The sequence below is a fragment of the Mobula hypostoma genome, chromosome 14, assembly GCF_963921235.1.
Source record: "Mobula hypostoma chromosome 14, sMobHyp1.1, whole genome shotgun sequence".
NCBI classification, from domain to species: domain Eukaryota; kingdom Metazoa; phylum Chordata; class Chondrichthyes; order Myliobatiformes; family Myliobatidae; genus Mobula; species Mobula hypostoma.
The window spans coordinates 60,723,903-60,736,047 of record NC_086110.1 but is presented as its reverse complement, the minus strand read 5'-3'; the positions used below and the strand labels follow the sequence as shown (position 1 = coordinate 60,736,047).

The following is a 12,145-nucleotide window of genomic DNA, read 5'->3' as shown; positions in this document are numbered from 1 at the left end:
GGAGTCTGTGGTTCGATGTTTTATATTCTGTACCTTTTTCACTCGTATATTGCCATTTGTGCTAATTTTCTTTTCCACGTTGGGTGTTTGATGTTCTCTTTAAGTGAGTTCCATGGTGATTTTTGTTTCGTGGCTATCTGTGGGAAGACAAATCTCAGGGTTGGAAACTACGTGCATACTTTGATAATAAATGTACTTTGAATCCTTGGTGTTCGGTGGTACACTGCTGTGAGGCTTCCTTGGGATTTGGTCCAGCCAAGATGACCCTGCCCAAAAATTGCCCCAGAATTAAGTGAAGAATTTCATCATTATTTCAGCAGCTGAATGAATGAAGATTATATAATTTTTTGAATGTCAAAAGGATACAATTCCTTGCCTGTCCGAGGGGTTCTTTTGTCTCACCTTTTGCAGAAGCTCTAGTTCTTTAATTTCACGATTTCTGACACTGTTGAATTTTTTGATATCAGCCTGATTTAGGTTAAAAAGTAACAAGAAAAGAGAAGAGGTTAGCACTTCTTCAACACATTAAAATGTAGAAACATTAACTGCCTAGCTTGTAATTTGTTAATTTAGCCTTTTATTGTATTAAGAACATTAATTTGTATAAACCTTGTGATTTTGGGAAGCCCATGGGAATCTATTGGAAACCCATCGATTCCCTGGATGAACGGCAAAAATGCTGGAAGAACTCAACTGATCAGACAGCATCCGTGGAGGGAAATGGACAGTTGATGTTTTGAGTTGAAACCCTTCATCTGGACCACTCCTTCCCTGGATCATATTGTTGGGTCCTTTGTGGTATAAAGACCCTCTTCATTTTCTGCACCTCTGCTCTGCTCTGATGGTTTGATTTTCTTCTTCAGAGCTTCAGAGATCTCTATTCTTCAATAGGTATTTTCACTCTAACAGTGATTAACACAACCCTTTATTTTGCTTACTTCATGTGGCACCCCTTGCCCCCAATCCTGCTTGACACAACCTCCCTTCCATGACCCAGAAACAGACCATTCAGTCCATAGGCCAGTTGACTTTATTCTGTCTTCCCTCTGCTAAATGTGTCAGCATGGCAATCTAATTCCTCTCTTCTTTGTGCGGCTGTGCTATCCACTTCAAAGATATGGGAATTATTTTGGATGGAAAGGATCGAAAGGGATATGGGCCAAATGCAAGCAATTGGGACTAGCTCAGAGAGACATCTTGGTCGGCAATGATAATGCTGTGCCAAAAGACCTATTCCATTTTGAACAACTTTATGATTCTGACTCTATTCTACTGCGGTAAAGGTGCTATATAAATGCATCTTATGAATGGCCTTTTATGTCTGAATGGGAAAATTTTCCTTAACTCAGCATCTACTTAGATAAAAGTACAGTAATACAAATCAGGAAATAACATACCCGTTTGGATTTTGTCAGTGGACCATAAGCCTTGAGTGGTCCGACAACTTTAACATCCAATCTCTCCACCTAAAATAATTCAGTATGGAAGGCAAATAAGCAATTAGACCAATGCGTTCTGGCTGAGAAATTACTGCAACAAGCCTAATTGAGAAGTTACTAAACAAGAAATATGAAATGAACCAGGACCACTCTGTAGTTGCATTCTTACAGTTTAAAGGGAGCTGGTGTTGGGATTTGGTTACCTGACTGGGCAGCCTCTGAATTGGCTGCATACTGCTCAAACAACTTCCAAAGTTTGTGACACGTATTATAACTTACAGGAAGCTTTTTTCTGTTGCAGCATTTACTTAGTTACTTACTTACTTATTTGTGTGTGCGTGCGTGTGTGTGTGTGTATATATATACAGTGGTATGCAAAAGTTTGGGCACCCTGCATGGTCAGTACTTAGTAACACCCCCTTTGACAAGTATCACAGCTTGTCAATGCTTTCTGTAGCCAGTGAAGAGTCTTTCAATTCTTGTTTGGGGGATTTTTGCCCATTCTTCCTTGCAAAAGGCTTCTAGTTCTGTGAGATTCTTGGGCCATCTTGCATGCATTGCTCTTTTGAGGTCTATCCACAGATTCTCGATGATGTTTAGATTGGGAGACTGTGAGGGCCATGGCAAAACCTTCAGCTTGTGCCTCTTGAGGTAGTCCATTGTGGATTTTGAGGTGTGTTTAGGATCATTATCCTGTTGTAGAAGCCATCCTCTTTTCATCTTCAGCTTTTTTACAGACAGTGTGATGTTTGCTTCCAGAATTTGCTGGTATTTAATTGAATTCATTCTTCCCTCTCCCAGTGAAATGTTCCCTGTGCCACTGGCTGCAACACAAGCCCAAAGCATGATCGATCCACCCCCTGTGCTTAACAGTTGGAGAGGGGTTCTTTTCATGAAATTCTGCACCCTTTTTTCTCCAAACATACCTTTCCTCATTGCGGCCAAAAAATTCTATTCAAAAGATTCAAAGGAACATCTGAACAAGCCTGATACATTTTGGAAACAAGTCCTGTGGACTGATGAAGTTAAAATAGAACGTTTTGGCTGCAATGAGGAAAGGTATGTTTGCAGAGAAAAGGGTGCAGAATTTCATGAAAAGAACACCTCTCCAACTGTTAAGCACAGGGGTGGATCGATCATGCTTTGGGCTTGTGTTGCAGCCAGTGGCACAGGGAACATTTACTGGTAGAGGGAAGAATGAATTCAATTAAATACCAGCAAATTCTGGAAGCAAACATCACACTGTCTGTAAAAAAGCCGAAGATGACAAGAGGATGGCTTCTACAACAGGATAATGAACCTAAACACACCTCAAAATCCACAATGGACTACCTCAAGAGGCACAAGCTGAAGGTTTTGCCATGGCCCTCACAGTCCCCTGACCTAAACGTCATCTAGAATCTGTGAATAGACCTCAAAAGAGCAGTGCATGCAAGACGGCCCAAGAATCTCACAGAACCAGATGCCTTTTGCAAGGAAGAATGAGCAAAAATCCCCCAAACAAGAATTGAAAGACTCTTAGCTGGCTACAAAAAGTGTGAACAAGCTGTGATACTTGCCAAAGGGGGTGTTGCTATGTACTGACCATGCAGGGTGCCCAAACTTTTGCTTTGGGCCCTTTTCCTTTTTTGTTATTTTGAAACTGTAAAAGATGGAAATATTTTCTGGCTTAAAATATTAAAGAAATGTGTCATCTTTAACTTTATGCCTTTTGGAAATCAGGTCATCTTTTACTCGCTTAGCTATTCACAGTAACAGAAATTTTGACCGGGGTGCCCAAACGTTTACATGCCACTGTATGTACACAATGCAGAACAGGCCCTTCTGGCCCTCTGAGCCACGCCGCCCAGCAAACCCCGATTTTACCCGAGCCTAATCACAGGACAATTTACAATGACCAATTAACCTTCTATCCGGTTTGTCTTTTGACTGTGGGAGGAAATCAGAGCACCTGGAAGAAACCCACATGGTCATGGAGAAAAAGTACAAACTCATTACAGGCAGTGGTGGGAATTGAACCAGGGTCGCCTGTATTGTAAAGCGTTGTGCTAACCACTACTCTACAGTGCCACCCCACAGTAGCTCCTGAGCTCCTCATGCAACTGGTGTCTCAGTAGTAACACTGTTGGCATTATTGGAGTTATTTCCCAATTTTATGATGCTGGTTATAACTGATTGGATTGATGTCCCAGCATTTAGCTACTGAGCTCCTCATGCAATTGGTAGGGCTCCTCAGTAGTAAAATTACTGGTATTACTGGAGCTTTGAGAAAGGCATAGAAACCTATTGAGAGAAGGTCGAGAACTGCAAGGGCAATGGGTATCTAAATTTCTATTGGTGAAGACATTATGCACACGAAATCTTTAGACGCATCAGATTGGGTGATGTGCGATGTTTACAAGACTGACATCACAGAGGTATGTGACCTTCTTGAGATGACCTTTAGCCACGCTACTGACACACACAAAATGCTGGAGCATCTATGGAAAAAAGTACAGTCGATGTTTTGGGCCAAACCCCTTTGACAGGACTGGAGAGAAAAAAGCTGAGGAGTAGATTTAAAAGGTAGGGGGAGGGGAGATAGACCCACCAGGTGATAGGTGAAACCTGGAAGGGGAGAGATGAATTAAGGGGCTGGGAAACTGATTGGTGAAAGAGACAGAAGGCCGTGGAAGAAAGCAAAAGGAGGAAGGAGCACCAGAGGGAGGCGATGGGCAGGCATGGAGATAAGGTGAGAGAGGGAAAGGGGATGGAAAATTCAGAAGGGGGCATTACTGAAAGTTTGAGAAATTGATGTTCATGCCATCAGGTTGGAGACTACCCAAATAGAATATAAGGTGTTGTTTCTCCAAGGAGGAAAGTGGTGGTGGAAGGGAACTGGTTAGGTCTGGTGTCCAGAAAGAAACGGAGAGCTTTGAGACCTTCCTAGTGGGGGATGGAGGTGTATAGGGACTGGACATCAATACTAAAAATAAGATGATGGGGACCAGGGAACTGGAAATCCTTGAAAAGATCAAGAGTGTGTGAAGTGTCACAGATGTAGGTAGGAAGGGACTGAACTAGGGGGGATAAAACAGAGTTGAGGTACCCTGATATGAGTTCAGTGGGGCAGGAACAAGATGAAACAATGAGTCTACCTGGACAGGTGGGTTTGTGAATCTTGGGTAGGAGGTAGAAACGGGCAGTGCGGGTGAGGGAACTATGAGATTGGTGGCGGTGGTTGGGAGATAGTGTGGGCGACAATGGCCTGGTGTTCCTTAGTGGGGTCCTGTTCGAGGGTTAAGAGGAGGTGTCTGAGAGTTGGCACTGGGCCTCGGCAAGGTAAAAGACATCAGTAGATATGCTGTCTCCAGAGACAGAGACAGTGAGAATAGACATTGGTGAATAAGGTTCTCTTTTGGCACCTCCCACTTCCTTCAAACAAAAGGTGTAGCCATGAGCACTCGCATGGCTCTCAGCTGTGCCTGCCTTTTTGTTGGCTACGTGGAACAGTCTGTGTTCCAAGCCTACACTCGTGACTGTCCCGCACTTTTCCTACGTTACATCGACGACTGCTTTGGTGTTGCTTCCTGCATCCATGCTGAACTCGTCAACTTCATCTACTTTGCCTCCAGCTTCTACCCTGCCCTCAAATTTACCTGTTCCATTTCTGACACCTCCCTCCCCTTCCTTGATCTCTCTGTCTCTATGTCTGGAGACAGATTATCCATCCATGTCAATTACAAGCCCACAGACTCTCACAGCTACCTGGAACTACATCTCGTCCCACCCTGCTACTTGTAAAAACGCCATGCCCTTTTCTCAATTCTTCCATCTCTACCACATCTGCTCTCAAGATGAGGCTTTTCATTCTTGAATGAAGGAGTAGTCCTTTTTCAGAGTAAGAGCTTCCCCTTCTTCCACCATTGATGCTGCCCTCAACTGCACCTGTTCCATTTCACACACATCTGCTCTTAGCCCATCCTCCCGCTATCCTACCAGGGATAGGGTTCCTCTTGTCCTCGCCTACCACCCCACCAGCCTCCACGTCCAGCACATAATTTTCCAAAACTTCTGCCAGCTCCAACGGGATCTCATCACCAAACACATCTTTCCCTCCCTACCACTTTTCTATTTTCTCCAGGGAACTCTCCCTATGTGACTCCTTTGTCTATTCATCCTTCCCCACTGATTTCCCTCCTGATACTTATCCTTGCAAGTGGAACAAGTGCTACACCTGCCCCTATGCCTCCTCCCTCACTACCATTTAGGGCCCCAAACAGTCCCTTCAAGTGAGGCGACACTTTGGGGTCATGCACTGTGTCCGGTGCTCCCGGTGTGGCCTCCTGTATATTGGCGAGACCCAATGTAGATTGGGAGACCGCTTCGCCGAGCATCTACGCTCTGTTCTCTAGAGCAAGCGGGACCACCCAGTGGCCACCCATTTTAATTCCACTTCCTATTCCTGTTCCGATATGTCCATCCACGGCTTCCTCCACTGTTGTGATGAGGCCACACTCAGGTTGGAGCAACAATACCTTATATTCCTTTTGGGTAGCCTCCAACCTGATGGCATGAACATCGACTTCTCAAAGTTCTGTTAATATTCCCAGTTCCCCCCCGCCCCCTCCATTTCCCATCCCCTTTTCCCTCTCATACCTTACCTCCTTGCCCGCCCATTGCCTGTCTCTGGTGCTCCTTCTACCCTTTTCTTTCTTCCATGGCCTTCTGTCTCTTTCATCAATCAACTTCCCAGCCCTTTACTTCATCCCTCCCCCTCCAGGTTTCACCTAATGCCTGGTGTTTCTCCCTCCCCTCCCCCACCTTTTAAATCTATTCCTCAGCTTTTTTTTCTCCAGTCCTGCCGAAGGATTTCGGCCTGAAACGTTGACTGTACTCATTTCTGTAGATGCTGCCTGGCCTGCTGAGTTCCTCCAGCCTTTTGTGTGTGTTGCTCGGATTTCCAGCATCTGCACATTTTCTTTTCTTTGTGATTTAAGTTGCTCTGGATTTTTACCATCTTCATATTCTCTTGTGTCTATATTCCTTTGCCCCCGCAAATAATTTGCAGTTGTGGATCATCAAATAAATTTTGTTTGAAAGGGAACTTTTACCTGTGCCTGGCGATAGTCCTGAACTTTGGACAACTCTTCTCCTAAGCCCTTAAGGCACATTTGCATCTCTCGGTTCTCTGTGTTTGCAAAGTCCATGATCTGTCTTATCAGGAGGTCAACTTTGTCTCTCAGTCTGGCTGTCTTCCGGGTGTAAGAAGCCAGCAGCGTGCAAAACTGGCCAAGGTACTTCTCAGCATTGGCCACCGTTCCTTCCATGATCTTGACCTGAGCATCCCTTTTCAAAACAAACATTAAATTAAAAGAGGGCAGTCAAAAGACATACTGGTGAAGAGATTAATTGGTCATTGTAAATTGTCCTGTGATGAATCGGTGGGTTAATGGGCTGGGGGCTCAAAGGGCCGGAAGGGCAAGTTCTGCACTGTATCTCAAAAAACAGACAGTAATTTCTGATGTTACCGTGAGAAATCCAGGCAAACAAAGACCAGCTATATATGAATAAAACTCTGGATGGAAAACCAGCCAAGTTCCAACATTGTAAGTGGAATTGTGTTGGGCCAGATCCAATCATTTCTGTGCTTACACCAGGCTGAAAAGACAGTGATTTCTTTCTGACTTTACAGCAGTCGTCACCTCTCTCTATTAGTGTAAATTTCAGATTGGGACAATCCTTCACTTTTTCATTGTCTACTCACCTTTCAGGTGGCCTCGTGTATTCATTGTGATGGAACTGGAATCACACACCAAGTTATGTCCACTCTTCCATTTAGTTAACAAGCCTACCTTGTTTTTACTACAAAAACAGTTGGCTCCAAAGTCCTGGCCAATATTTATTCTTCAATTAACATTTCTTCAACAGAATTACCTGAATATTCCAGAATTAAAATCAGGTATAATGTCATTGTGAGGTATGTTATGAAATTCGTCGTTTTACAGGAGCAGTACAGAGTAATACATTAAAAATTCTATAAATTACAATAATAAGTATGCAGTATATAATAAATTAAATAAGTAGTGCAAAAGAGAGCAAATATAGTGAGGTAGTGTTCATGGGTTGGTTCATTGTCTGTTCAATGGCAGAGGGGAAGAAGCTGTTTCTAGAATGTAGAGCGTGTGTCTTCAGGCTCCTGTATCTTCTCTCTGATGGTAATAATAACAAAAGAGCTTGTCCTGGGAGATGGGAGTGATTAATGATGGTCGCCATCTTTCTGAGGCATCGCAAAAGTTGAGCAATTTTGAGAACTGCTATCATTTAACTCCACATCTGCAGAGTCGCACACAGATATTGAAGTCTTGAACTTCTACAATGTTAATTCTTGAGAATTTCCTTTTACTCCTGTAAACTGGAAGCCCTGTGGAGTCCAGAGAAAGTGGGCGGTTTTCTATTGACTTCCTATCACTAAAACTTCCATGAAACTCCAACTCTGCTGGTTGCAATGAAAGTACAGTAGTATCCTTGGGGAAAATTCTGATGCTGCGGAATAGTTTGTCTGTTTGTTACGTGTCGTGACCTATGACATGAATGATCATGGTCTTCCCATGACTGTTCTTGGTATATTTTTCTACAGAAGTTGTTTGCTATTGCCTTCTTCTGGGCTGTGTCTCTATAAGATGGGTAATCCCAGCCATTGTCAATACTCAACTAAGATCTTCTACCTGGCGCCAGTGGTCGCATAATCAGGACATGTGATATGCCCTAGCTCATACAACCGTCCACCACCTGCTCCCATGGCTTCACGTGTCCCTGATAGGGGGTGGGGGAGGGGGTGCTAAGCAGGTGCTACACCTTGCCCAAGGGTAACCTGCAGGCTAGTAGAAGGAAGGAGTGCCTTACACCTCCTCTGGTGGAGACATATCTACACACCACCAGCCCAGAATAGTGTTGGGCAAATAAGAATCCCACAGAGGTTTGTGAAGGAAGCAAACGTACCCAACAAATGGCCCAACATTGCTTTACTGGGAATTAAGCCAGTTTTCAAGGATGGCATAGTGGTGCAACACTTTACAATGCCAGATCCTGCCAGTGGCACCAAACCCCATCGTACATTAAACTTTTAATTCCCAGGATCATTCACGTGAACTTCCTCTGGACCTTCTCCAGTCCCAGCACAAGAGGCCAGTTGTCTATCTGAGAGTCTCCATCATATCTCTCTCCACCACCAACCCAGGCACCCACCTTTCCGTTAAAAAAAAGAACTCGTCCTGTGCATCTCCTCTGAACCTTTTCTCCTTACACTTTAGGTGCATGCCCTCTGCTATTAGATATTGCAACTGTGGCTCAGTTTGGTTCAGTCTGGACAATGGAATACTCTTCACCTGCACAGGTAAGTGTGGTGATGTAGTGTCGCGGCTAATATCCCACCTCACAGTGTCAGCATTCAGGGTTCAATTCCCACCGCTGTCCGTAAGGAGTTTGCATGTTCTCCCCATGACCCCGTGGGTTTCCTCCAGGTCCTCTGGTTTCCTCTCACATACCAAAGATGTATGGTTAGAGTTAGTGAGTCGTGGGCGTGCTACGTTGGTGCCAGAAGCATGGTGACACTTGGGGACTGTCCCCAGCACAACCTCACTGATTTAATGCAGATAGTATATTTCACTGTAATGTTTCAATTTCGGTGTGACAAATAAAATTAATCTTTAAAACAAAACTTTACAACAAACTGTTGTCTTTAAGTGGCAGTCATTTAAGACTGGAACTGAGCGAGACAAATCTCTGGAATTCTCTAACCTCAGATGTTGTGAGGCCGGATCACTGAGGACAATTAGAATATAGAACGGTACAGCACACAGAAACAGGCCCTTCAGCTAACAACGTGCTTAACCAGCTTAAAAAAGTCAATCTGAAAAGCTCCCAAAGCTCATCCCTCCTACCTACACCATGTCCCTATCCCTCCATCTTCCTCATGTTCATGTGCCTATTCAAATGTCTCTTAAAAGCCTCTGATGTATTTGCCTTTACACCATACCAGACAGAAGAATGCAGGCATCCATGACTCTCTGAGTAAAAAAATTACCCCCCTCAACTTCAATTCATGCCCTCTGGTATGCGACATTGTATAAACCTCTATCAGATCTCCCCTCAGCCTCCAGTGCTCCACAGAACACAACCCAAGTTTGTCCAACCTCTCGTGATAAAACATGCCCTCTAAACCAGGCAGCATCCCGGAAAACCTCTTCTGCAACCTTCCTATAGTAGGGTGAGCAGAAATGTAGGCAACACTCCAGATGTGGCCTAACCAGAGTTTTATAAAGTTGCAACATAACTTCTTGACTTTTGAACTCATTGCCTCGACTAGTAAAAGCAAGCATTCCATAATCCTTCTTAAACACCCTATCATCCTATGTGGCCACTTTCAAGGGGCTATGAAATTGGACCCCAAGATCTCTTTGCTCAGCAGCACAGTTGGGGGTTTTGTCTCCTTGCATTTGCCCTACCAAAGAGGAAGGTAAAATTTTAAAAGATCGGGGAATAAAGTGCTATGGGGAAAGCAGCATACAAGAGGGGTTGAGATGTGGGCCAGGTTTGAGGGGCCAAGTGGCCTACTCCTGCTTTGTTATAAAATGCTTCCATTATAAAATGTTCATTCTTGTTTCCTTGTGGCCTTGCACTTCCCTGTTGACCGAGATTTTCTCACTAGTAGAAACATCTCGACAACTATTATGTTATGCCCCCTTAGGACCTCAAACACTTCAATTGGATTAGCAATCATTCTTCTTCATCTCTGCTGGGACAGGAGCCGTGAGCATGGAGAATAGCATTTTGCGTGAGTTAGGAAGTGCGTCAAATGTGCGGACATCACAGAAGCAATTTATTTGCTATCTGATTGAAACCTACTGGATACGGAAAGGCCTGGATGGAGTGGACATGGAGAGGATTTTTCACTGAGTGAGGGAGTACAGAATCTGAGGTCAGAAACTCAGAAACTATTGACATGGTGTCCTTGTCATCTGTTCATATCCTGGGTATTATTCTTGGTTGTTATTTTGGTGCCCACTTGAAATCACATGACAAGAGAGAGAGTGTGTGAGAGAGTGTATGTGTGTGGGTATATGAGAGAGAGGAAGCGAAAGGGAGAAAAAGAGAAAGGGAGAGAGAAAGGGAGTGGGGGGAGAAAAGAGAAAGGGGAGAAAGAGAGAGAAAGAAAGGGGAGAGAAGGGGAAAAGAGAGAGGGGGAAGATGCAAGAGGGGGTGAGAGAGAAAGAAAGAGAGGGAGAGAGAATGTGTTTGTGTGTGAGAGAGAGAAGAGGGAGAGAGAGCTGGAGAGGGGGATTGTAGGATAAAGGTAAGTAAATAGATACAGAAAAGATATTGATCTGAGCAGGCAGATTCACAGGAGAACTTTAAGGTCTTCAGTGCCCTCTGACATTGCTCTAGCAGGACACGAAGCAGCATTCTTCCCAGGGCAGGAATGGGTGCTGATGACAGCAGTGATGTGGGATTAACAGTGAGTTCACTGCATAAACTACTGGCCAGTGTTGTGGCTTGCCAACAAATGCCCTTTAAGGTAAGACACTACTGTTTTGTGTTTTCTTTCCCAGTTGTGAAAGATCCCCATTTTCCACATTGCGGAGAACAGGGATGGAGAGTTTCCATGAAAGTAGGCCCTCTACCACAAGCAATTAAAATCTAGGATTCATCAGGCCTTGACTTGCTGAGTTTGATCTTCTGAGAGACAACATCATGACTGGCATTTCACTTGAAAGATTCTGCAGATGCTGGAAATCTTGAGCAACACACACAAAGTATTGTAGGGGAATAAACAGTCGATGTTTTGGAGGATCTCAGCCCAAAACATTGACTGTTTATTCTCTACCATGGCTTGCCGACTTGCTCAGTTCCTCCAGCATTTCATTCAACTTATTCCTGGACATGTGAGATTTAAAAGTAAATTCTGCTTAAACTGGTTGCATTCTGGGTTCAGCATGGATGCCAAGGACTATATGGATTATGATCTTTTACTAATGACTGACACAGGCGCACTTTAACTCTCACCTTAGTTTTCTTTCCCTTTTCTCAGCCAATGTTTTTTGGATGTGGATTCAGAGGCTCCTTGACCTTACCTTGATAATGAATTCATTGGTGCAGAAATGGTAAATTCCTCCCTTGTTTTAACAGCAGCTGTGTCCAGGTCGGAAGGCAAAACCTTGCTGGAACATTGGTGCCCCTGGTTGTTATAGTGACAGCAAACAGATCACAGCTTTGCGTCATCTTTATGTTCGTGAGCTTTCTCAGCAGTCAGTAGGTGGCAGCAAAGAACTATGGTGTTATCATCCATCTTATCTCCATCTCATAATTTCAAACTTTTAGATAAATCTGCATCATATTCTCCTATATTCTAATAAATGAAAATCAATCCTGGTCAACCTCTCCCTATAATTCAGGCCCGCCAGTCTTGGCAACGTCCTCTTAAATATTCTTTGCACTCTTCCCAGTTTAACCACATCTTTCCTATAACAAGGTGACCAAAACTGAACTTAGTGCTCCCAAGTGCTGCCTCACCAGTGGTTCTCTGGTTTCCTCCCACAGAGATAATGGTAAGGTCATTGTAAATTGCCCTGTGGTCAGGTTAGGATGAAACTGGGTTGTTGGGGGAGATGTGGCTTGAAGAGCTGGAAAGGCCTAGTCTGCACGGTATCACTAAATAAATAAATAAT

General features: G+C 44.0%; 1 protein-coding gene across 1 annotated transcript in view; it reads right to left on the bottom strand.

The window, feature by feature from the left end:
• The window catches only part of LOC134356541 (CBY1-interacting BAR domain-containing protein 2-like), a 49,145-nt gene extending 37,550 nt beyond the window's left edge, over positions 1–11,595 (bottom strand). Inside the window, exons 1-4 of the mRNA XM_063067503.1 lie at positions 11,552–11,595; positions 6,533–6,767; positions 1,398–1,466; positions 403–468 (exon numbers count right to left, since the gene is read on the bottom strand). Of these exons, the coding sequence (XP_062923573.1) occupies positions 403–468; positions 1,398–1,466; positions 6,533–6,767; positions 11,552–11,568 (387 nt within the window). The 5' untranslated portion in view covers positions 11,569–11,595. The remainder of the gene's footprint in view (positions 1–402; positions 469–1,397; positions 1,467–6,532; positions 6,768–11,551) is intronic.
• Positions 11,596–12,145: the final 550 nt, after the last annotated feature.